At 42.0% G+C, this 27,068-nt stretch overlaps 1 protein-coding gene across 1 annotated transcript in view; it reads right to left on the bottom strand.

The window, feature by feature from the left end:
- Positions 1 to 27,068, bottom strand: part of PLCB1 (phospholipase C beta 1) — a 417,836-nt gene that overhangs the window by 286,466 nt on the left and 104,302 nt on the right. The window contains exon 3 of the mRNA XM_075706801.1: positions 9,940 to 10,008. Coding sequence (XP_075562916.1) covers positions 9,940 to 10,008 — 69 coding nt within the window. The remainder of the gene's footprint in view (positions 1 to 9,939; positions 10,009 to 27,068) is intronic.

Below are 27,068 nucleotides of genomic sequence, written 5' to 3'. Positions count from 1 at the left end.
AACCTTTGCAACTAATTAAAACCTAGCAGTTTTCTCCAACCAGTTATTTACAAGATAAGGGATGCCATGGAAAATCACCAAGCTGGATTCCGATAAAACGGAGAATTTAAATCGTTTTGTTCTAAACAATTGCAGAAAAATGTTTCTGCTTTGGCATTTTCACTTAAGCCTGTTGATTCCACAGTTGAAGCTGGAGGGTATTGCACTGCCATCAGATCTCTCTCTGGATGCGCAGCTCCACACTACTGCTAAAATAGATACTTTAATTTTTATGAAATATTTCTAGATGAAGATTACCACTCAGAAGGAAAGACTAGTATGACTCAGTTATTTAGTACCTTTACATTTTCCCATGAAAAATTTTGAAATTCTTTCCAAACTGAGCGTTCATGACAGCGGCTGAATGCAGCATTTCTTATTTTTATGGAAAGCAACATTTTACTTACTAGTTGTTGTATTAGTACTGCACTTAGGAGCCCTACTCAGGAAACAGGACTTTGCTCTTTCAGATACTGTACCAACACTGGAAAAAAAAGATGTACTTTCCCAAATCTTTACGATCTTAGTGCAAGTCAAAAGGTAACACATGGATATGAACACACAGGGGGTGCAAGATAACAAACAGGTAGTACAGGACATTGATAGGCAATATTAACATCTTAGCTTCACAAAAAGCATCTCCAGAATAACTTTATATTGTCCCAACAATTTTTAGATTTTGAGCCAGCCACTGTAAAAATGCCATTTATCAGATTCAAGTGAGCTTTATCACGATTGACAGTGGGTGTGTGTTTGCGATAGCTGCGGCTGGACGTGCTGTCCCAGCTGCATTCCCATCTCATCAGCGTTACTGGTTGTGAAGGCAGGACTAAGACATCCAGGTCCCGTATTACTGATGAGCAACACGACTATTGTCAAAAGGTTGCCGACACCGGACACGGCCTCGTCACCGAGGTGAGCGGGTGCCAGCACACCACCACCGCACCCGAGCGACCACTGCCAACGGCGGCAACCGCAACGCTCACCAAAAGTGGTACCGACCCGCCCAGAGATGCCGCTCTGCAACCCGCCTCTCCTCCTGCCAGCCCTAGCCCGAGGCAGGGAGAGGCGAGAAGAGGAATTTAAACTTTCAAGCTGAAACAGCATGGAGGTATATTACAAGCAACTACACTATCACAGGAAATATTACCGTAGCACTGAACTTTACATCTGCATGAAGCACGTGCTCAGTTAAGTGATGAGTCCATGCCCTCCAGCGTGCTACTTTAATCCCCCACCGCCGCAGTCTGAAAGCTCAGAGTGGCTTATGTGTGGATTTAAAATAGTTTTGGAATATTATGTGTGCCTGAGAGCACACAAAGCTGTCTTTGTCAATCTTTCTTCAAAATCACACAAAAAGTCATACTAAAGGAGAAAAAGGAGGAAAAAAAAAAAAAAAAAAGATGTATGCAGGTTTATTCAAAAGCACCTTCAGCAGTAGCATTTAAAGCACAGCACAGCTTTACTGACACTCTCTGGTGTTCTCAGAAACTCAAATATCACATATGTAATTGAGCAGTGTCTGCCTTTTCAAATTTAAGTATCAAGTTTTAGAATCGCATTTATAAAATGTCTTTGTGCTTCTTATAATACAGAATTTCTTGTTACGTACTTTGTACTGCGTACTTTGGCTTGAAAGTATACAAACAAAAAGAAGATATATGTTTTATAAATATAACAGAGAAAAACAAAAAACTAAGCAGCATAGAAAGCTAACTGAAACCGTCAGCAAGAAGAAAAGAAAAAAAAAAAAAATCTTTTTGGCAATGATTCACAGTGAAAGCCTTGGACAAAGCCCTGTGCTTTCTGTCATACCCCAAACGTTAGTAAATAGTGAATCTGATGAACTACCCAGACAGAGCTAAGTTATATGGTGTACGACAAGCTTCTGAAAAGGCCCCAGTTCCCTAAGGATTAGAGGGTTGTAAATAAAATCACCGTCACCGATTTGGGCCATTCTGGTGGTGCACCGGGATGCCGATCGCCTCGGAGGTGGCCTCCGCCGCAGGCATGAGCAGCCAAGCGAGCGGCGCTCCGAGGCAGGCGAGGAACCTCTGCAGGCGTCAGAGCGCAGGTGCAAAGCGCTTGTGCTCATCCACTCGCTAGGCAAGCCGCCGTGTTTGAGACACGACTTGTGACCCGATGAAGCAGAAAGAAAATGGCTACTGTGCTGCTACTTAATGCCCCAGGCTTTGTTTGCGCTTTGAGGAAGCTTCGCTTTGCTTCCAGAATAGCATGAATAATGTTTCTGATGGTGACATTTCTCCAGGTGATGGAGAAGTGAAGAACTGCTCTCCATGCTCCCTGGGTAGCAGCACTGACAGCTTTATCTTTGGAGATGAGACTCTTCCCCAAAGAAGTTAGCTTTCAACAGATTTAAAAAAAAAAAAAAGGAAGAAAAACTAAAGAAAAAAACAAACTCAGAAGTATCCTAACCATACAGAAACTTGCCTTCATTCCTGAATAAGCAGCAGGACTTTACTGTGGGCAGTGGGGAGACCTTTTCTGAAAAAAGTGGGCACTGGTGGGGAAAATTTGGAAGAGCGAAAGATGCCGGGTGCCATTAGGAGCCTGTTCAGCCGGGTGAAGAGAGGTGACGCCAAGCTGCAGGGAAGCGGGCGCAGGAGGGCGGCGCGAGGCTCTTCCCCCCCAAGGAAGGGCCAAGGCCAAACTCCCTCGCTCCCACCGTGACCAGCGCTCCCACGCTCTTTGCAGCGTTTCAGCTAGTTGGTTTTCCCCATCTTTACAACTGCGACCGCGTGAACGCCGGTCAAATATCATCCAAAGAAATTAAGCTTAACCTTCCTTAATAAAGTACAACTCAACCTAGAGAAAATGTTCATGTAATTTAATCATTATCGTGAAAAAAAGCAGCCATGTAGAAGAACAGACAAACCGGGGGGGATGTTCGAGGATGTCACTGTTCTCCCTAAGGTGAGTGGGAAGAAGGTGAGCTGCGTGCATATTCCATTTTTATTTCTTTTTGGCAGAAATAGAACGCTGCTTAGGCACAATTTACATCCGAGTTTCTAATTTAGCACCAAGGCTGTTGAACGGAAAGCAACGTGCATTTATCAGCAGATAAAAATAACAGCAATAGCAGCATTTGAGACAGGCAGAGCGGCAGAAGTCAGTGCCGCAAAGGGCAGGCCTGTCGCTCTCCTGTGCGATCCATGCAGGCAGCTGACCAGGGAATTTACTGAGTGGACCAAACAAAAGAGAAAGAAAGGGGGAAAAAACCCCAAAATTCCATCTGCCATTTCCTACATGCAGTCTAATCAGGGAGGTTATTAAACACAACAGAATTGCCCCAGCGCAGACTTTATCCTAAACAAATGAATAACTGCTTGGCTTTCAAGTATTTCAGAAGTGACAGAGGCCTTTTTTATTCTCCCCATAAAAGAAAAACAAACAACCTGACCGTAAAAATCATGGGCTGCCAGCAAAAATGTAAGTTCAGATACCATAAGGAAATGAGGTGATTGAATTCGGTTTACTCTGACAGGCTCTTGTCACTGGACTCGTAAATTGGAAGTTAAGAGACTTATTCAGAGGCAAATCAAACAAGCGTTACCTGCGATTTATTTATTTGCGTATGTGGGCTGTGAGCGGGTTCACAAAAAGTTCTTCACCTGCATTTGTGAATTCAGGCAGTAAGTTAAAAACCGAAGAAAGAAATAGGAGATTATTAACAACATAAAAGACAGCAGTCTTGCGTTCTGCTTCTCTGCATAAATTTTACCCGAATGTCAGTAAAATCCTACTGATTCTAAGTCAGTGCAATGGAGTACAGAAGCAGACACAGAAGACAGCAGCCTTGATAGCTCTGACAATTCAAATAGACTTGCACATCCTCATTTCCCTGAAAATCACCAGATTTCCAGTTAAATAGTTATTTAGACTTTCCTTGTTAGTTTTCCTTTCAGTTTTTGAGCCCGTCTAGTTCACAAAATGTTGATTTTTCTCTACAGATGTGTTAGAAACCAGCAAACCCTCTGCAGTGGGGAAGAAGCGTGTAGTTTTTAAATTACAGCTGAGATACTCCTGAAATCATCTCGCTCTACTTGAGCATTTCAAGAAAACCCACTAAATACAGAGAGGCTGGTGATGATATTAATAGTAGTGGAGGTCTTGGCAAATTTCTGACATTATAAAAGCTTAATTATTTCTCTCTGTAGAGCTTTCTCGTTGAAGTGAGAAAATTTGGGGCAGAGTGTTTTTAAAATTGGGGACTATGCTCTATAAACATTTTGGCATTAGAGTGATTCCATCATTCATAATTTCATCTCCTACAGGTTCCATAGCATATGTCATTTAAAGAAATTCATTTCCTGCTGAATGATTTATGGTATCTTTGAGGGAAAACAGACTGATCAAATGCATCAAAAGTTTTCAATATGAACATTTGCCATGGGGTTATTTCCTTATTCCTGCCAACTCAACCTGATATTTCTTCGTGCTACTAAAAACACTTAACACAGTTGCATTAAGATTTTAGTTTCCATAGAAACTGTTATTGGCTAAGGTAAATACAAGATGGTAAAAAGTGTGATTTCCCTAGTCCTGCGAGCACGCTTGCAGCCGCCACATTTTCACCACCTAACCTTTCACCGGTATTTACTGCCGCGTGACATTTCTAGCTATGTCTCCCTTTTAACAACATGGACGCTCTTTTAAGTGGCACTGCCACGCTTCGCAGAAAGTATGTGAATATTCAGAGCTATTTGTATGCCTCGTTGTACAAAAGCGTACGTTTCTCTTCGCTGCTTGTGTTACTTATTTTGCAGACTTCTTCGCTAAACTTTGCAAGGGAAAAGACGTCTCTTCGTTAGCCTGCACATCAAAACAAAACTCAAGAGAGTGCAGCCAGGTAATGTGTGAATAAAAGGAAATAAATAATTGCTTCATTGCAACTAATGATTTTCACATTCCTTCAAGCATTTCAAAATACAAACAATGTGAGCCCTGAGCATCCTGACGCTGCACCCTTGCTGACGCCGGCAGCACCTCCAGGTCCCTGAAAGCTGTGAGAAAAGGCATGCCACGCTTCAAAAAGGCTGCACTGAATTTATGGGCAGTCACGTCTTCCGAAGGAAAAAATGAACTGTATATTAATCTCCTGTTCTCAAAATTTCTCTTGCTCCTTCCTAAATGATTCTAATGCTTACTAAAAAGGCAAAGTCCTGATAATCATCTTATAATTCCCTCACTTCTGTATAAATTTCCTTGTAGTTTCAATTCAGGCACTTTTTCCTAGCATACACAATTAATAAGTCTTTTCTTGTTCTCTTCAGAACATTACTTTCATTTTTCTTCTCATTTAGAGATCTGCTGCAGTGCTGCCTGAGATTTGCCCTTATTCCAAAGAATAAGCCTTTGCATGTATATTGCATTGAGACAGAAAACTCTGTTATCGTTTCTGAAAATAGCAGCTGAAGACAGAAGGACTCATCCCTGACAGTGTGGAAGAAGAAGGCGCTGCTGAAGCTTCTCAGTAACACAGGGGTCATTTGAGTGTACTACTTACTGATTTGGGGTTGGAGGACGATCTTCTCATCCCCCGAGCATCAAGTGTTCTGGTACCCACTAAAGATCTCCCTTCTACATCATTAGAAACCTAAGGTCCTATGACAGACATACAGGCTTATTTTCAGATGCCTGAACACTCTGACTGATCTGACCTTCAATGTTTGTGCCCCACTTCCTTTGCTGTAAAACCGTTCTGACTCTCTGCCCAAGACCACAGGGCCTACCTAACCCCCTAAATCTACGAATTCCCTTTGGGTGCCGTTAGGCACCCAAAGTAGGACAGAGACTGGTGCAAGCTTCCTGAACTTGTCTCGTCTACCCCGCCGTGAGCACCATTTGGAAGAACTGGTGGATACTGCCATGGATGAAAACAAGTTTTGAGTTTCCTAGAAGGATAAACACAAAGCCACTCTTATACCCAGAGGAGCTGAGGTGAGGCTCTCTCTAGGCTTCACACCTTCCACATGGTAACAGCACTTCTCAGGGGCAGCCACAGATTCATCACAGTACCCCGATGTGTGAGAGCTTGGATAATAGTCTTACCAGCTGATGGTAACTATGACCTTGGCTCTAGGACCGTGGTCTAGTGCTCGGCTACTCCATGTAGTTTCAGCCAGGTCTTCTGGGTAACTATTCCTGAGGTCTGCTCAGGAAGGTCTTTCTTTTGCAGATGCCTTTCTGACCTACTCCCATACACTGCTGTCATGGCCAGGAATAGTGGTGGTGCTCTGCTCTTAAGTCTCCATGGAACGGGAAGAACAGGAGAGAGGTTTCAAGAAAGTGACAATCATCACAAACCAGAAGCTGGAGAAGGAGAAGTGGTTTTGCACTCAGAGTGCCAGCCAGAGCTGACCACCTGCATAGCTGCAACCTAGCGCTAACATACTAACTTTGAGAGGCTCTCAGCTCATTCCTCGTTTTACCTTAATGTGACGACTGTAGGATGAGAGCTGCACTTCTCTGCCTTCAAGGGAACTTTTGAAGCTAAACACAATAGGGAATGGAGAAAGGAACCAGACCTCCCGGATGAGAAACCCAGAAAGAAAAAGCTGTGAGCTTGTGAACAGTGTATGGTAGCATAAGTCATTTATGTTTCTTGGTTTTGGAGCCTACTGTTACCCTTTTTTACACATGTTACGGCCTAGGGAGCAATAGGAAACACAAGCATGCCTATCCAGAGCCCAGACTATGCCCACTTAGCCAAAGCATTACAGAAGACAATCCATAGCTTGGAGTTAATTACTGGAGCAAAAGGTTAACACATTTTCAACAAATTTAGGGACACTGTGAAATAGGATAAAACAAAAAGAGTACGATGCCTTCTAAATAAAAACAAAGCATTTGGCTGTTTATCCTTCATCGATGAAAACTTCTCTAGAATGAAAAAGCTTTTTTTCTTTTTTCCTTATAATAATGAATAGAAGAGGCAACAACAAACATGCAAGAACAATCACAAAATATATATGTCTGGACTTACGGAAAAATATTGTGAAAAGTGAATGTCAATCAACAAGGCTGAAAGAGAAACTAAATCCTTTGTGTTTCTCTGTTCTTTTCAGAAATTAAAAATACTGATGGTTGTGCAGAAGGTACACTGAATGCAGCCTGAGAACAGACTCTGTTTCCAGCCATTGAAAAGACCAAGAGCTTGGCAGATTAATTAAGCTACCAAAGAAGCGTCCCCGCTGGTGGATATGGCAGCATATGGGGAAGAAGTGCGTATTCCAGATGGTGATAGGGAAGAGTTTTTTGGTAACTATGACTGCTTATAGTCCTCTAAAATCATTACTTGCTGATGGTCTTCTGTAGCAGCACACCTAGCTTCCTATGGGTGTCGTTATGATACTGAAATTTAGTTTACTATAAAAATGAATTACATCTTTTTTATTTAATAAAAAAGTCAAGGCTTATTAAACATGACACTTATTTCTACCAAAAGGTAGCAGTAGATCAGAAATACACTAAATAAGGTTTAAAGATTCCCATTAACTTTGTAAGTTTTTAATGACAACCCACAGATGAAATCCACTCTTAGAATTCTGAAAATAGATTAAAAAATTTGCATAAACTGGCAGAAGTCCCCTAACGCAATATAAAAATGGTCCAAGACCACAGGCAGATGGAGGGGTGGCAGGGGAATGAAGAGGAAAAAAAGAGAAAATCACCTAAATCTCTTGTTTTACAGTGGAAGATGCATCAATGCACAACAGCACGTTTGTCCTTCCTGCCTGGCAAGGCTACTACAGGAAGCAAGTTCCCAAGTCAATGATGATCCCACCAGATCATGAGAGATTACCTTCTGGGATAGCTAATAAACCTGTGTGAAGTGGTACCATGGCAGTAAGAAGTGTTTGTTGCTGAGGCAGCTAAACTCCGCTCCATGTCTGCAGCTTATACCGTAGGCTGTATTACATACAGGGCAAGAGGTTCTGCAGGTACCAATAAACCACACCAGAGCCATTCTCCTGGGTACAGCTCAGACTCATCACCACAACATAATCATCATGCGCATCACGCTTTTACTGTGCAACAAGCAGTTTGTGAATGACTTCTTGGCATGCTACATGAGGGAAGCTTGCTTTCCCACATAGAAACTACCTCTAGCCATAGTTCATTATTTATGCTTACCTGAGAGCAAGAGTTGCTCCCTCCTGGAAGCAGAGCTGTGGAAAAGAGCGTCTGAAAAGCTGGGAACTTTGGCAAGTATCATGTGCACGTGGTGCTGCTCTCTTAGGCCAATGTACCAGGGTTTTTACTAGAAACCTCCATGCAATCACAAGCTGCTACTGCTTGGCTTAGAGCCAAGCCTTCCTGCTGCTATATGAGTTTTAGATCTTCTGTGGATGTGACACGAGCAGGGCTTCTGTAACGCTCGCTCACCTGCAGTCAACACTCCTTTGCTCAGCCCCACAACGTGGATGAAAGCAAAACCGACACGACTGGCCCCAAAATGAGCATTTTGTTTCACACCGTTTGCAAGATCCCATCAACAGCCAACCCAGGTGCTGTTTTCATTCTGCCCACACACAAATCAATGACAAAAAGCAAACTCATTCACACAGGTGGTGCATTTCACCACCCTAAAAGTCAAGATTTTCTCATACCCTTCATTTAATGCCACTGCTGTCAAATCCGTAACATGTTGTAACAAAAACAGCCTTTATGTAACCTAATAAATAAAAGTCACCGAGGCAATAGCTATGCATAAATTTTAGCTAAAAACATTTTGTTAGAAGAACACGAATGTCCTCTGTAAAGCGGGTAGCATTTTAAAATAATGTTCTAGCCATTGTTAATACTTTATTGCTATTCATCATAAAACCATTAATCATGGTGAACTCATTTGGTATTAATGTGGATGTCATAAAGTACTTCTGTTGCATTTCAATTATAACTCAGCCTTTAAAATGCTGCCAGCACTACATGGAAAGCTTTGAAAACCAAATTTGAATAGTCTGTTCAGAGATAACTACAATTGCATTCTGGCACTGAGAAACAGCCTTTTCCATTAGTCATGCCTACCCTCGAGGGGCTGAGGAGCCCGTGGGGCCGTGCCCTGAGCCAGGGCTCCGTGCAAGGAAGAGGAGCCCGGCGGGAGGCTCCGGGGAAGCTGTGCCCATCCAGACCCAGCCATTTTCCTCCCCCGAGATGAGGGTAGGAGAAGCATTCCTTTGGGCTGCTTCAACCCCAGCGGTTCAACCATGGCTAAGCAGCAGCAAAGCCATACTTTCAAGCCCCTGAGGAGATTTCCTTTTTTTGTATCACTCCTATGATTCCCTGAGGCACTATCTTGCTTCCAGAGCTAAGTGCTTTGTTTTTTTCTCTGGTGTGTAGTGTCTGTCCAAACAAAAACACCAGAGAGAACATATATCTACAACCTACTGCCTTTAGAGACGGCAAAGGAGAATGCAATACATCGGAGCGGACCTAAGGGAGCTGATATCCTGACCTCTCTGATGACAGTTTTAGAAAACCCAACCAAACAAAAAAAAACCCAACCAACTCTTTCTGGCCTCAGGAGGCACTGAAAGAGGAAAACGGGCAGCACAAAATGCAACATGGACCTAAACAACTATCAGCTCCTTGCCATCAGGGAAGCCAGGAATTTGCTTAAGTTTACCTTGACAAACCAGAATTTTTGTTCCCTCACTGCCAGCAGAGCTTCCGTCAGCATTTTATGTACAGAATCGAATGACAACGGCTCAACAATTGTAACGCTTCTCATCAGAAACAGTGTTAAATGGAGAAAAGACAAAATACTTACTAGCTAAGGGAACTTATTTTTTTTTAAAAAAATTCTTGCATATAATTCCCGTTCTGTTTTATCTAGGTCATAAACATAACATGTAAGCACACAGCAAAAATTCCTACCTTGGGAGCTCTGGCATGTTTTCCGCATCTGGCATCTTTGACAAGGCTGATATCTAGCAGCTCAGTCTCCTAGAAGAAAAAATGCAACACAGACAATCGTTACATTAGTCAAAAAGCCTTGTTGTGTTAACAGTGCCCCACTTCCCACATCTGCCTGGGGTTTGCCTGTTTGCAATGACGCCTGTCCAAACCAAGAAGAGTTGAGGGGTGCTCTGTTGCACTTCAGCTATTCTAATAGCAATGCTAAGACCTTAGACACGTAACTTGGTTCCCTTAAAAACGTGCAGGTCTCCTATGATATATAGGAGCCATATGAGTCAAGCTTATTTCCTGGATCACTAAATACCAGCTGCTGTGCTTTTTTTTTTTTTTTAAATACAATTTTAGCATTTTGATGCTAGTCACAGTGTGAAAAAGGCGACGTTACAAACAGAAAATCCTGCCTCTGCCATAGAAAACCTACTTTATTGCCAGAACATTTTGAGAAGTGCACATAAAACCCAAGAAGTGTTTTATCTACAACGATAACAGGTTCAATAATTTTAGTGACTACTGCTCAGTAAAAACCGTGTACTTTTGACAAGCATTTCATAGTTCATGTGTTACTCTCGGGTTATGGGTTATACAACACATGCCGTACTTGGAACAAAACTGGCATGTGATGACAGCTTTTGTTAGACAAATTCCTGTCCTCCCCTACACATGTGTAATATGAAGAATCTCCTTTCCCTGATAACCTCTTGGGTCTCCACCCTGCCTGCCGGTGCCTGGCAGCACGGGAAGGATGAGGGCTGAGCCGAGCCCACGGTGCCCTGGGTGTGCCGGCCAGTGCCAGCCCAGCGGGGTGCACCCACCCCACCGGGATCGGCACGGAGCATTCACCTCCCCAAAGACACAGCAAATTACAGCCAACATTATTTTCCCCAATCTCATCCTGCGACAGGGTATTTTGAGATGTTGCCATGTTGGTTCTTTCTTGAATGCCTTAACATTGATGGGCAGGGAGCGTTTGGAAGGAAGAAGGATGGCTGGAGACCGGAGCAGAGCGATTCCGAGCTGCCAGCTCCCTCACAAGCCCGCACATCCATGCGGCATTACACGTGTTTTGCCAGGAGCAACACCAACTGTCTTGCGAGAACATCTGACCTGATTTAGCATTACTTGGCAATCTTAAAGCACATCTTAATACTGTCTGCCTCATTTACACTAGCATTTGGACTAATAGCCCATGTTAGCATGGCTCAATTACTTACTAAATATAGTCAAAAAGTACTTTAGCAGGAGCGTGACCACACCGCAATTAGAGCTACACCAGTTCGATGCATTTCAGCCTTCCGGTAGTAATTGCAAATACTGTGTGGAGAACTTGAAATCTCTGTGCTAGACAAAGCCACGGCTTTTTTTTTTTTTTATTGCAAGGAAAAAAGAAAAAAAAATATTTTCTCATGGACATATCATTTTGCCATGGGTTACTCTGTATCCTTTTATCTTTTTCATTTTAAGGGACACACTCCTGCACAGCTCTTGTAGACCTTTATTGTCTACTAAGACATTAGCGCGACCACCGAATTCTCATGCAACCGTACATACATCACATTCCCCTCTGTCCCCCATATCAATCCCAATTCTCTTCTGTTAGAGTACCTGCGGAACTTGCATAAGCATTTTTTTTTTTCTTTATCTAGCCTGTTTAGGGGAAGATTAGACTTTGGAGATCTTTATTTTTTGCTCTTACTTGCCTGAAAGAGGACAAGGGTATCAAAACTTGCAGGGATTACAAAGAAGTACAGGCAGGGTCGTAAAAGGCAACATTCTGTAAACCTCCTTAGGAAATCACCCAAACTATACCAATACACAAGGCATGTGGACACAAGCACTCTTCCAACAGTGCTGCAGCCTCTCACATGGACAGCTGATCGCTGTACATGAGAGTTTGTCTACAGCGGTCCCTATTCCAGCCCAGGAGCACCTGATGGTTTGTGAATGCAACTTTCAAGTCCAGTTGGAAGCTGATCTTACTCCCAGATCTAAACTACACTGATCTTTATCCTGCCCGACATGAGCACAACTGACAACAGGAGTTAGGACAAAGCTCAGTATTGAGTGCAGAAAAGCCCTTAACGCACCAAAGTCTGGGTAATCTCTCACTATTCAATGAGAGAACTGCATAAGGAATATCTAAAAATTGCAGAGGACAGCGAGCACTAGCTCTCCGTCTCCCAGCATGACTGGTCTCTGGGCCTAGATGGGGCCAGCTCCTCACCAAGGGGAAATGGTTGCAAAGGTGAAAAAGCAATGCTGATTTTTACCAGCCACAGATCTGTCCCTGGGTTTTACGATAACAATCCCACATTCATATCATTCCCCTCTCAGTGGAATTTATGTCGAGTCCCAGTGATGCTGGAGTAGTGCAAGTATGTCTCCATGTATTTTATTTCTTCTGAAATCTAGCCAAAGCCATGCTTGCATCTCAAAACGCAGCATAATACTCCTAGCACTTGTGCAGTTGCTACAAATTATTTGTCAATTAAAACAGGATTTGTTCCCACTCCCTTTTCTTTTAAAGAAGTGTTGGGAGAAGGGAATGACTCTGTTACTCTCAAGTTGCTCCCATGAAACGTGACAGTGCCAATTATATCATGTTACCACCTGGGATATGCCAGCAGTGGAAGGCAAACTTGCTGCTCAACACAGGAAAAAAAAAAAATTATATATATATGTGTGTGTGTGTGTGTATACATATATAAAATCAGAGCGAAAAGAGACAAAGAAGTGCTATTAAATAGCTATGTGTGCAGCAGATGCTACTTTAAGTAAAACAGGAAAATGGCACACTGGAAGGCTTGCCTTTGAGTTAATGCATGCAGCCATTTAGATACTGGCAGAAGTGAAAATAATGAAATATGGCAGAGCTGCATTCAGGTTTATCACACTCAGAGCAAGAACTGAGGCAGGAAACAGGAGAGTCACGACATAATCACAGACCGAAGGAGACCAGACAACACTGCATAAAAGGCAAGAAATTGAAAAGAAAACTAGGGCCAAGAGCCAGCATATTCCATGAGCGTCAAGCAAAGGGAAGCCAAGGCAGGGCAGAGACGGGCTGAAAGTCCATCAGCAGAAACCATGCAGAGCAAACGTGCAGAGTGAAGCACTGAGACGACGGCGCTTCGGATTTACAGACCACGTGCTCTGCAAGGGTGGACGTGCCCAGGTTTGCTGTTATCGGACAAGAACGTGGCTGTTGGGGTGAAAGGCCAGGGGTTATATTTACCACAACAAATAATACTCGTGCCCCAAAGCTGTCTCTGGCACACTGTGAAATGTTCTACAGAAGCCACAGGCACATGCAGAGCATGTTGTAAAAATAAGATTTTGCTGACTGAATGGACTGACAAGCACTAAAAACAAATGCTTTAACAGCAAACACATGAGAAAAATGAAAGATGCTGAAGAAAACTGGATCTTAAATAAAGATGCTGAGCCACGCACAGACTGTATTTCAGAAGTTTTTTTACTTGGATTGGTCTGCCATTTTAGCTTTTAAAAACAAAGAACAACAAGCAGAATTAATCATTTAGTCACTTACAAAAGTGCAACTAGATCTTCCATAACACAAACTTAAAAAGACCCTTTTAAATGGAGTAACACGCGTTAGAAAGAGACACAGAAAAGAAAAAGGTAACGGCCAGCACCCCCACAACAGGCCAAGGAACCTGAACAACCCTGCTCAGGTCTGCATCCTCCCGGATGGGGGAGGATGAGGAGGTATAGGGTTGTTTTGGAGTTTTGACTACTACTTTCAAGCTGCTTGCATACCACCAAGCCACTTGCAGAAAATATGATAGCTTGAGGACCCAAGACCTAGTGAGGACAGTCCAAAAAGAATAGGGAAGAGTGGAGTTGTGTGAGGCTACTTTGACAAGTCCAGCTGGCATGGCCGTAGGAAAGGTTGAGCCCTGAACATCCATCCTATGGCCTTGCCGCACTGTTACCTCTTTGCTGTGCTGCCTCTCTGACGTAGAAAGTAGGTTTTATAACCCTATCCCTATATTCCTTTATATCCCTGTTTTACAAGACTATTTAATCTGGGGGGATTCTCTCCTAGGTGGTAATTACAGAAGCCACAGGAAAATAAAGTCCAAAGTCTCAGCCACCATCCGATATCAGAAAGGAATGGTCCAGGTTCCACAAACACATTTTATATGTATGTTCAGGTCAGCAGGAGCAATTGCCTGATAGATGCTATAGCCTATGCTCCAAATTAAGTAGATGAGAGCAGGCTATGCATCCATGTAAGTGCCTCTGCAGACAGCATTCAGCAGGGCTTCGATAAATCAGAATTCATAATGTGCCATTTCTTAGAAGTTCTTTGCTTCAAAAATACCAAACCTCCTGGAATTCCTTGACCCCTGGGCACTTGCTTTCATCTTTCAAACAACTAATTAAGAGGACAGAGAGCAACTTCCTCCCAAATGAGAGAAAAGACAATTTCCTATTTCCCTGTTACAAAACGTGGACAGACTTTTGTAAAGGGAAAATACACTTAAGTACTGGACAGAAAAATGCCCCATTTCCTGTGCAGCAAAACAGCCCAAACCCTCCTTTGCTTAAGTCAACAGGAGTTTTGCTACTGACTTCCTCTGTGCAGGCTTGGAAAGAGTGCAACACTCTGTGCTGCACAGGGCACAAAAGCCGTAGCAACTGGAAAAAAGAAAGAAAACCAAAAAAACCCAACACCCAACAATCAAAAACTTCTGCAAGTCCAACTTTTCCCTGTTTAAAGACCTCCAGTCATTGCTGTTGGGACTTGTTAATCTTGTGATAGAGTAACATCTCTTAAAGCATCTAGTAGATCCCCCCAATAATTTATAATACAGATATTCCAGAGAAGTGAATTATTAAGCCTACCATGTTTGTTTTCAATTAGCAGCTGAGACAGAGACACATTCATATAGGGTTAGATTGTGCAATCTCACTTTTATGGGTGAGCACACACTTGTAAAAGCAATAGATTGTGCAACCCTCAGTGACTGCTTGAGCACTTATAATTAGGCCCATCTGAATTTAATATAGTAACACCAATTTATACCAGCTGAGGATCTGGCTCACTCCTATTTTAAACTGCCCAAAATGATGCCAAGTGAATCACAGTGTCTTGGGAACTTGCTCGTGATGCAACCCCAGCTACAAAGCAGGATTCCTTACCAATCCTGCTGGAGAGCTCTGCTAAAGAGCTATCGGCAGCACGGCGGGCTGAGAGCGGGATCAAGCGTCCTACAGAATTTCACAAGAACTATGTCAAGGAGACATAGCAAAAGTGGGTGTGCATTACAACAGCTGCACGGGTTAGTTGGTCCAGATATCTAATTACGTTACTTATATGCCTAACAAAAATAATTCCACTCTGTTCTGAGTACTCACTGTGTATTGCTCTGACCTACGCTTGTTCAACCTCCATTTCCACATCCCTTCTGGTCGGATGTTCTTTTTTCCCACTGTACGAAGTGTCGCTGCATGCTGCCAGCAACTGTGGAGCGCCGTTCTCACGGTCATGTTGCCGTAGCCATTGCTGTTTAGGGATACGGTCTAACCGATGCACAGCTAATTAAAGTCGAAAAACTCTTTTTCCACTTAGCTTTGAAATCGGCTGCTTCTAGTTTCAAATCTGAAGAGGAAACTGTGTGCCTGAAAGCTTATCTAATTCTTATAAATATCACCAGTCGATCTAAGAGAAGACACAACACTGCCTTTAAAGTTTGTCTGACGCAGTGCTGGCAAAATAAACTTTGAAAAACTAAGCCAGTTTTGTAAACAAACACCATTTAGTGCTACTGGATGGCAACATCTGGTGAAAGTTTTCAAAGGGAAAAGGCCATTTTGCCTAAACAAACTTCAAACGGAGACTTAAACAGCTTCTTCTATTGGGAATAGTTAATCATAATGAAGTGTGTCTTTAACATAGGAAGACTCCAATTTAACATTTTCTGAACATGAAAGCATTGAATATTTCTTGAAGCAAAAAATTTATGCAGTTCTGGGTTACTTTTATTTTTATTCTGCATTTAAAATATGTTATTTAAAGTAAAACTACGAGTGACTAATTTCGTAACAACATGTTAGAAAGAAAATATTAAGATCAACATTTGAATCTGATTGGGAACAATTACAAATTGTAATTCTTTATGCTAAAGAAGTATCTGGCCCTATAGATTCGGAGTAAATATATATGCAAACTCAGCAATTTCCAACCACGTATAGAATACACCTCATTCATTTACAACCACTTACAGAATACACCGCATTCAGGTTTCAGAGATTTTGACAGTGTACTGATAAATCAACCACACTCAGATTAACTCCAGCACTGACATTCTCCGCAGTGAGAGTGAACATTGAACGCTAATTTAGAAAGGGTACTTTCACAGCTAGGGGATGTCACATATAAGCCCGCTGTTAAAAACATATCTGGTTTTCCCCATTATTATTAAGAATAAATTGAATGAAACACAGCGATCTGTCTCCTCATCCCAAAGGAAAACTGCGGAGGACTGGTGAGGTTGATTGAACAGAGACCTCCATCGACGACTACAAGAAGAAATAGCGAGTCTGTCAATGACATTAATGGGAGCTGAGGTAAGGTAGCGCTGTGTTTCCCTGAAAGTCCCGCTGTATAATTCATAAGCTGGATCCCACTAGACAGAGACAGTCCCTAAAAGAAACTGTCTCCATGTTTCCTCCTGGCAGCACACAATTCAATTATCAGGCATCAAAATCATCCGCTGTGTCAATAAGCAAGGAGCGCAGTAGCGTGTACAACCTGAAGTCAACAGCAAAACTCTCCCTGACAACAGCAAAGTCTTTTTCTGCATAAAGCTGTTCTCAACATGTTCAAAATATTTTATTACCTTCCCACCTACTCTTTTTAACAATTAATATTAATGCTATAGCTCACCAATCTGCCCAAAACAAGCAGAGCTCTTCTAGCTCCTTGCAGGGGATGCTCTCTTCACAGAGGTTATGAAGAAGCAATTGCAAGGCATTCAAATAATGGAACAAATACTCAGCTTAAACTGAACACATATTTCTAGATTAGCCATTAGCTTCCCAAAGGGTTATTACAACTTTTCGTGTGTTCAAACTTGGTTAAAGCGAGTCCTGAGTTCTCTGCCTTCTAAACATCTATTACAAAATCCAAAGCCCAAAACCAATCCACCACCCTGGCACTGAAAATGAAAAGAAGAATGAGAGGCACAGCTGTTCCGGAGGGGCGAGAAAGACAGAAAACACTTTGCTGCCCCCACTACTTCACTGAAAGTCACTTATTTTCAAGCTCTTCCCTTCTGGCCAATAAACGCTGGCAGAAAACCACCACGGCCCCATCCACTTCAGGCCCATTCAGAGCATGAGGCTGGGCACGTCTCACCATACACACAGGGGAAGTTCAACTCCTGGACCTTTGTTTCTCAGGAATTATTTTAAGTGGGGAGCTGTTTGTCATTGTCAGCGCTGCATCTCCCCACAGAGCTGGTGGAGGTGTTCTGCCATTTCTTCTGCTACCTACGGCGCTAAGAGGCATCCCCTGAGGCAGGGAGGGATGGAGATGGAAGGAAGAACGTAGATGTGCTCCTCTTACACAGCGCAGCAGCTCGGCCAACCAGAAGGGATGGTTTTAAACATTGCTTTGACCACACAAGCGCCTTAGGTCTGGACTAGCATTTCTGACCCAACAGTCCAGGAGACATTCGCCCTCTTTACAACTCACAGCATTCAGCCCCGATTCAGGCGAGTGAATGGTTAAGGTTAGTGCTTTGTCTGATTCAGAATACAGCTTTGACCCCCACAGTCCCACCTGACCAGTGAATTCCCAGCCAGCCCTCTCCAGAGAAGCTCCCTGGCTTGCTTCCTCAGCCTCTCCTGTTCTGCTTTCTGCAAGTAAATAAATACGGTTCATTAGACAAGGAGGAGAATGATGCACTTGGGACCCTGTTATACCTGGCTCCCCAGGTGGCTCTCCCAGCACCCTTGGTTAAAGCACCTGGTGAGGTGACCACAACTACAATCAACTGTAACCGGATGGTGGATGACCTTCTCTAAGCAAACAATTTCAAGGGGTTTGGTATCACAGGGAATGGAAGTTTTCAAAAAAAAATCACTTGAACGGAATGATTTCTTACAATCCAAAATCAATTATCTGCAAATCTGAATTGAGCTAAGCTTCATCTGGGTGGTCATTAACCATCCTTAACTCAAAAAGAGTCAGAGGACCTCAGCACCTGCAAGGCAAGAACTAGTATTTATCATGACTCAGCTGCTCTGGGAATAAGGTCCAAATACTTTGCAACGTTTCTTTGCTTGCAGGCTCTTCTTGAAGTGCCAAGGTACATGACGTCCCTACTGAAAGGCCCTTATAGCAAGCACTCCTATAGAAGAGTAAGCCACAAACGGAAAAGTTTTTGCTATCTTAATAGTGCTCAGTCTCCCAATGTATCCCTGGAGACATAAGAACAGCATCATTTTCTAGTACAGGGAAAATAGTCTGCCATTTATATGAAGCAGTGGGCTATTAGGAAAAAAAAATGAGAAGGAATTTTCATGCTAAGTACCCTTTTAATAATGAAAGCAAACCAAGTCTTCTGCATCTATGCATATAGCTCATTGCTGCTTCATTAAGGACAATTTCATTTACTTGGATTTACAGACGCTGTGGCTAAGCAGTCTAGAAACGGGTGCATACGTTCCGCAGTGCAACTCTTAGCACAAAGAAATAGTTGGGAAGCAGAAGAACACGCAGAGGTAAAGATTTGCTACCTGCCTTCATCACAGCACACCAACTGGCACAAACAAGTGAAGGACACACCAAAGAGTGTGTTATGATCAGCAATCATCTCAGATTTCAGAAGTAATGCACTGCAAAACCAGAAAATTACCACAACAACAGATACAACTTTAGTCTGTCCCCTCTTCAGCCATGTCTGAAGCTACAGTTCTAGTTCAAAGTCACCAGTGCTTCACTGGGTATAAGCTCTACCTTACCAGGAAAGGCAGCGTGCCCTGGAGAGACAGAATTGGATACAAACTCGTTACACAAGAGCTAGGAGCTTTACCAGCAGAACCTGACGTTTGTTGGAGAAATCGGTGCACCGGCAAGTCTGGTTATAAGTGATGTGCCATAAACCAAGTGAGAAACCAATCCCTGGCAGAGTTAGAAATGGGTCCCTGGTCATTTAGTTTCCCATTAGAGCGTGCTACCTCCCATGGCCAGTCAGCTGTGGATGAGCTGTATGGCTGCTGTCTTGTTTTAAATGTTTTGAAGAGCTCATCGGAGACTCCTTCAGAAGCTGCATCCTGCTGCACTACGCTGCGACACAATGGGACATCCCACACCAACAGGAGATTGCCTCTCAAGTTCAGGGCAATGCAAGCACACCCACGGCTCAAAACTAGAAGTTTCTCACTCAAACAACTTGGTTTTCTTGCAGCTGGCAGTAGGAGTTGCACGGAAATGAGCACCTCCAACGTAGCAGCTGGAATTGGTTTGATTCTGCTAAAATTGCTCTCATGGATCTGCTCGACCCACTCGCACAACTGGGTAACACCAGGAGGAAAAGGAGAACTGATGAGGTGCAGCCATATTCAGAAGAGGAAAGAGCTGGGGGAGGACCTGCTTCAATAGCAAATACAAAGCGTCTTGTAGGCAGCCTTCATAATGGTACTTGACTGATTTTTATTCACATAACTGCGAACAACCTGGCAATTTTTAGCTTTAGAGTCGCAAGGAAAAGTACAGTGGATTGAAGTTTTAAGCAGCAGATTAAAAAAAGCAGTATTTCTATTAAGAAACTTCTCTTTTCATATCAAAAGTCATAATCATGTGTGATTATGATGATTGTTTAAAACATCATGTTTAATCATCATGTATGGCCCTTCCCAGAAAGGGCCATATCATATTTTGGGGGTGATGTTCTTCTGCCATTATTTCATGCTGACAAGGGATCACAGACTACATAGCCCAGTATTATGGGTTTTCTTTTGAAGCAAGTAAAGTGTATTATTTTAAGCAGAGTGCCCCAAATAGTGAACACCTGGAGCAGAGACTTTCATCTCAGGTGGAAGAGCCACTGTACAATGCCTGCCTACTGCCAAGCACCGCTCGACCACCACACCTGACGTTGCAGCTCCTCCGCAGGCAAATCTCCTGTTACCAACAGGAGATTTTTTTTCCAAGACTGAACGAGATCAAGTCCTTTGAACTCCTTCTAGAAAAGTTCTTTCCTATTCATGCAGCATAAGTTTGATGCATCTAAAAGAATACCAACACATTTATGGCTTTGAATATATGTTTTTAGAAAAGACCAGAGCTTTTGACTGCTTTATATTAAAACAATAAATACTTTTTATACATGTAAATTCAACAAAACTGGGAGATTAGGAACTTGGAATTGCTCTGCTCCCTACATAGCACAAGGGGTTTTAAGGTTAAGGCTCAACATAGCAATACATGCCCTACTTACACGCCTGTGACTTCTGTGGGGGGATAAGGTAGAAGAATAAAAACTGAAAAACGGTACAGAAGCCCAACATATATTCCTGCCAGCTCCTCTAGCTAAGGCCCTGGCACATGTTACTTAACTGGAAAATCCACTGTCCAGGCACATTTCCAACTGGAGACTCCAGCTATAACATGACGTTGAAGCACTAAAGACAATAGCTGAAAACTCATGAATTGGCCATTGAAAATAAAGGTACTTTGTGGTTTTAGGGTCCAAGGTTTGGTTTCTGGGATGTATTTAAAGCCGAAACAGGACTAAAAGACATGTTGACAAGATTTCTGCCCAAGACACAGAAATCTCTTGGGATCAGTTATCTTGCTAGCATATCTGTTATTAAAAGGTGCAGATTTCTCACTGGGTTTTTAAATAAATCATCCTGGTCTTACATCTAATCCATACCAGACCTGGAGACTGAAGAAAGCCTAAACCAACATGTGCTATTTTCTTCATGGTAGCTAGTATGGGGCTATGTTCTGGATTCGTGCTGAAACCAGTGTTGATAACACAGGGATGTTTTCATTACGGCTGAGCAGTGCTTGCACAGAGCCAAGGCCTTTTCTGCCTCTCACCCCACCCCAGCAGCGAGCAGGCTGGGGGGCACAAGGAGTTGGGGGGCACACAGGCGGGGCAGCTGAACCCAACTGACCCAAGGGATGTTCTGCACCGTATGGCATCATGCTCAGCATGTAGAGCTGGGGGAAGAAGAAGGAAGTGGGGGGGATGTTCAGAGTAATGGCGTTTGTCTTCCCAAGTCACCATTAAGCGTGATGGAGCCCTGCTTTCCTGGAGGTGGCTGAACACCTGCCTGCCCATGGGAAGTAGTGAATGAATTCCTCGTTTTGCTTTGCTTGCATGCACGGCTTTTGCTTTACCTATTAAACTGTCTTTATCTCAACCCAAGAGTTTTTCTGTAGGCACATTAGGCTGATAGACAAAGCTTTGGACCAGATGATTAAAGGAGTGTAATAATGTGAAAGTAAAACAAAAAAAAACCCCACCCCATAAAAAGAGAGACCACATGAGCTTGCCAGCCAGATCATATCTAAGCTGATAAGTTTTTTTTTCTTGGCACAGGAAGCTGTGAAGATCTTCTCTGCCTGAATTTTGATTAATTACATGGGCCAGAATTGATACATCATCATCCAAAACTCTGGTCACCAGTACTCAGAGGTGAATTTAACTCTAAGGAGGTATAGAGAGGATTTCAGGAGTGATCACAGAACTGGGAGTATGCTCTTATTTGAGAAGACTAAAAGAGCTTGGCTTCCACAGAACAACAAAAGGAAGGCTAAGAGAGGTATGATTATTGTCTATAAATATATGCATTGTATAATCAGTTGAAAGGAAGAGGAGCTATTCAATCTAGAAAGAAAGAACTGAGTTACATAGATTCTAATAAGTATGGGCAAAATTAGGACCATTTTTCTTTAGGTACTGAAAGCAAAAAATCACTTTCAAAATGGCGTTTGACATGTTTCTGAATATGAAAGTAATACATGCACTAAACAAGATCCAAAACCACAGAACTAACACAGAAAATCTTTTCCTATAGTACAGGCTTAAAGGAATTGTATTTATTTGCAGCTAAATCCTTGACTTCTCACCATTCCAACCACCATGCAGCTTTATCTATAAAGTTACCATGGGACAGATAAGAGACTAATTAATTAAATACTAATTCATAAGTGGCCTATTTTGTAGGTCCTGCTACTCCAATAATTTCAGTGGAGGTTTATCCCAAAGATGATGTATACTTCCAGGGTCTTTATGTCAACATCAGTAAAAAGCAGCAAAAGTTGCACATGCAGAAAGAAAAGCTCTTCCTGGATGGATCCTTGACAGTTTGCTCCTCTCAAGGAGGATGAAGTACGCAAACTATATCCGCTGAAGATGTCCACGTAGAGCCAAACAGATGAGAATATTTAGGTGAGCGCACGATATAAGCGTAAGAAAGCATCGGTTTGTCATTAGGCAAATCATATTTTGCTTCTTCAAATGTATGTAGTTCCTAGTGCAGTAACTCGGCAGCAACTCTCCATGGCCACATTCTCCTCCCTGTGCTGCGCCGGCAGACAAACGATTCTGCTTGTCGGAAAACACTCACCCCATCCCCCTGCACCCCATTTCACTTAACCTGCTGTTGCCACTTTTTAATTTCCCTTATTACCTTCATTTGCTGCTTACCTTGTAAATTTAGGTGAGTTTAAGACATAGTTATTTGTTCAGTATTTATTAGGGAATTAATTAGAGGGGAGTAAGAACTTCTTGCTAATTTATTTTGTACAAGCTGTAATCATTACTATTTTTGCATGCTCCCAGGGTTTATGGATAAGTGCATTTTAAAAATCAAAGGAAAAAAAAAAAAAAAAAAAAAAAGAGAGAGAGAATCCCCAGATCAGAATCAGTGGGTGAATCTCTAAAGATTTAATTTACATTCATCTACTATTAATCTGAATGCATAATATTCTTTGTTATTATTTTATAAATCTCTAGATAGATCTGGGAAATTATTTTTGTTAAGGTATTTGCATGTGCATGCCTCAAATTCTTCTAGTCTTGGCAGCTGTACTTGAAATTAGAATTTACGGTGAATAAGGAAATATGGGTCATTCTGCAAACACAACAGAGATGAAGTCAATGGCAACTTGCTGGAAGACCTTGAGTTCCTGCCAAGCCACGTTTCCCAAAATATTTTGCCCTACACCACACTCAAGCCTCAATTATCAGCTCTTCTATCCTGCAGGAGCCACCTGCTCTGAGCACAAAAGACACACACACAAAACGTAACCAAGTCATAATTCAGAAAAAAACTTGGTGACGCTTAGCCAGATGTCTGATTAGGTCTTCTTTTCTTTAATCAAACTGAAAAATGCGCTTTTCTTAATAAGGACTTACTTCAGCCTACGCCTTAAGTGTGCTAATAGTTGGTTGTGTTCAGCATTACGCTCAGTCATGCCGTAACATACTCTAAATTTTGCATTTGTTTCATTGGCTCAATCTAACAGTTTGGGGGCTGTTATAAGGGGTTTTTTGCTATCTGTGACTTGTCTCTACTTGTTGACAGCACAGACACAAAAAAGACATTTTTCTCTCCTATCAGGGCACTCTTTGCTCTTTCCTGTTTATATTTTGTTCCAGTATGCGGAGTTAAATGCAAAACAGCAAACCCAAGGTTAGCCCTGTTGTCTAATGATGTTTCCTTATTTAGCAGTTAGTTTTACTGCAATCTTCTGGTCTCTCCCCCACAAACGTTCTCAGTTCTGTTCTCTGGAGCATAATTATTCTAAGTACCTTTCCCCCAGCAGCAGCATGCTAATACCTCCTTTTCAAAAGAAGGTTTGTCTTACTGAAGGTGATCGAAACACATCTTGACAAAAAGTATCAAAGGGCTCAATCCTAGCAGGGTACTGCAACAGAAGATTAGGACCCAAATACTTTGCGGATCCACACAACTGTCATACCCAAGCCTCTAAGATGTACAGCACAATACCGCAATCTCTGCATTTCTGAAACATCTCGAGGGCAGTTTCCATGGGCACAACCAACCTGCAACCCTGAAGAGCATTTAACACCCTAGCAGACTGGTTTGAAGCTGCTCAGATTTCGCATTATCAGAAAAACAACATCACTGCATGTACTTGTCCAGCGCTCTCCATTTTAAGACCTGGATGTCAGCTCTTCTTTTTTTTTTTTTTGCCAGACTTTAACCATTCAGCATGAAATAATCCTGCTGGGTGATTGCCCGCGCTGGGGTGGGTTGGTTGTTTTAATTCTTAAAGTAGCAGCCAGGGTGATTTTACCAATTTCCTCAAATGAAGCTGCAATTTCTGAAAGAAGGCACATCCCTCCAAAGGAGATGAATGTGAGCCAAAATAGTTTGGAAAATATGTTTTATGCATGCTCAAAAATATGAACTGCTTCTTATATGTGGGAAGATCTAATGCCTTCCTGCTTGGAGAAATACCTCTGGATTTTAACAGTCAAACAAGTTCTCTTTCTACCAGAACTGTGAAAATACAGCCAAGTTTGAACAAACTAGAACACCAGAAATTCTCAATTTGCACATAAGGAATGTAAAAAACTGAAGGGGAATATATTTTCATATTATTGTTCTCAGAATGCACAAGGAAACTAAAATAAAGTTTCTTCTTCATTTCCTAACTTCTAAGTGGTTGACTTTGCAGCCTAAGTAATCTCTTAACAAGTGTCTCATTTCTTTCTAAATGAAATTTCACGTGTAATAAAATTATCATTAAGAATCAAGAGTAAGAATTAGCACGTCTTTCAAAGCCGGCTAGGCTGCCTCCAGAATAACACCAAAAAGCACTATTAATGGGTGAAAGCACGATAGTTAGAAGAAGAAAAAAAAGCCTCACAGACTGATGCTTTTTCAGTAATTACGTGGATTGAGAAACGGATATTTTTGTCGACATCTTCAAAGAAACTTTTAAAGTTATGGAACATAAACAGAGGAAAATCAGCAAGCACAATGTTTGTTTGGTTGGTTGGTTTTTTTCCCCCAGAAAAATGGTAGTTTGAAAACCAACAATGAATGCAGACAAATCTATTTAGAAGAATAAAAAGAACACCATTTGGGTAGAGGCTAGGGTTAGTGAAATCACCTACCGTGATTTTAATCCATGCACACATCACATCAGGCATTTTACTAATGAGATTTTAATTGGAGCTTGGTCACCCTTGAAAATCCCTCCCATAACACATAGCTCGGCTGGCTGTAAATCAGGACAGTAGGGATGATGACACAAGATACTCAAAATTAGAAACCGTCTGACAGCTAAGCCCGGTAAAAGACGCATGGTGGGGGAGAGAGCAAATAAACAGAACTTGCTAGAAGGGCAAATTGGTATTTTCGTGGTCAACTCTGGCAGCTTTATGGTGACAATTGTGATATTTAGAGTTATATTTGGAGATTTTTTTATTATTATTACTACTTGTAAATCCAGGCTCCTGTATGGGAATTACAGGATTAAGCATAGAGTGTGATGTGTAAAGAGACACACAAGATTTTAGGCACGTTATCTCCTGACCTTTATGCGTATCCAATGAAAAATCCTCTATCCAATTACACCAAACAGACTCTCAGATTCTCATGGTCTTTTCCCAGGTACTGATGAGCACACTCTAGGAAGTAGAGGCCACATTTCACCATGAGCTCTTACATTTTGCAGCATGTTTTAAATCAAACCACCGGTGGCAAATCCATAAAGCTTCTCACAGAAGAGTCAAGGGTGACTGCAGTGTACATGTTTTACTTAATAACAGGCAAACATAAATGTGTGGAAACCATGACACGATCGTTGGGTATGTGAAACAGCTGCTTTCCAGTAACCCTGGTTTTGGCCTCACTGGACCAGACCTGGAGGTATTAGTCAATACGACTAAGGGAATCCAAGTCTATGCTGCCACAGAAGAGTTTTTCCCGTTACGTATGCAGTGTTAAGTAATCTTATTCATTTACTCAAGCCAATGACTAACATTACAGAAGTTTATGCAACTCCAAATTTCATTGCGGAGCTTTTGCAGAGCAATCAGCTAGCACAAAGCCGAACTCGGAAACGACATTTTGGCCGTGACTCTCTGATAGCACCAGCTGATATGCCCTAAACCCCAACTTAAAAAACATCCTCACATAAACAGGGCTCTCACTGTCTTCTGATATCACTCCCGTGTATAAAGAGTTTTAAGAGCTTTGCTATCAATGTAGCGATTGTCTTAAAAACAAACAAACAAAAACCAGAGGGACTTTGTGACCCTCTTTCTTCCACATCTTCTACATGTACTGTTATGAAACTTGCCTCTTCTGTAACAAAGAAAATCCCCCATGCAGATACATGATGTTGTTAAAATTTTAAATTTCTTTTTCAGTCTTGTTTATAATCTCCAGGATCTTCCAAACCTGACTCTAAACACTAATACATGTATCTACAACTCCTGGACTGTAGGTATATGAAGATGTAACGGCGTGCCAGTTGCCTTTCCTAAAGCAAATACAATTTTCCATTCACAAAAATTTGCAGAAACAGCTTTAATTTCTCTGAAAATCTGGCTTTACCTGTCAGTCCAGGTCAGGATTTATCTTTGTCAATACAGAAAGGCCTCTTAACTTCTAACAGTGTTTACCTGTTCTTTAAAATAAGTTTTTATTCAGGTTGGTAGAGGCTTAATCTCTCTCACTAGTCTCAGTCTTTTCAAAGGGATTATTTACCACCTCAATTAAAGGAGAACAGAATAACATAGCCAATTAAAAAGCTGAAGGAGCTAGGGTTTTCTATTAAACTTGAAATTACCTTCAAAGTACAATTGCAACTATCCTTACGGATAAACAAACCTTAGCCAATTACTGCAGCAGCAAACCAAATTAAGATACAGTATCAAACTAGATTAAACATGAGATTCGTTTCTTGAACAAGTACGTGCCCAAGATGGCAGAACTCTTCAGCAGCCTGTTTTACACAATCCAGCGTATCCTTGTCATTACGGCCCTGAAGGAGGAATACAGATCATCAGGTGCTGCGAAAGCCCAAATGTTTAAAACACAGAGCTGTTTCAGCAACA

This window comes from Pelecanus crispus, chromosome 3, assembly GCF_030463565.1.
Source record: "Pelecanus crispus isolate bPelCri1 chromosome 3, bPelCri1.pri, whole genome shotgun sequence".
Lineage (NCBI taxonomy): Eukaryota > Metazoa > Chordata > Aves > Pelecaniformes > Pelecanidae > Pelecanus > Pelecanus crispus.
Note: the sequence above shows the minus strand (reverse complement) of the source record. Positions and strands in the feature narration are given on the sequence as shown.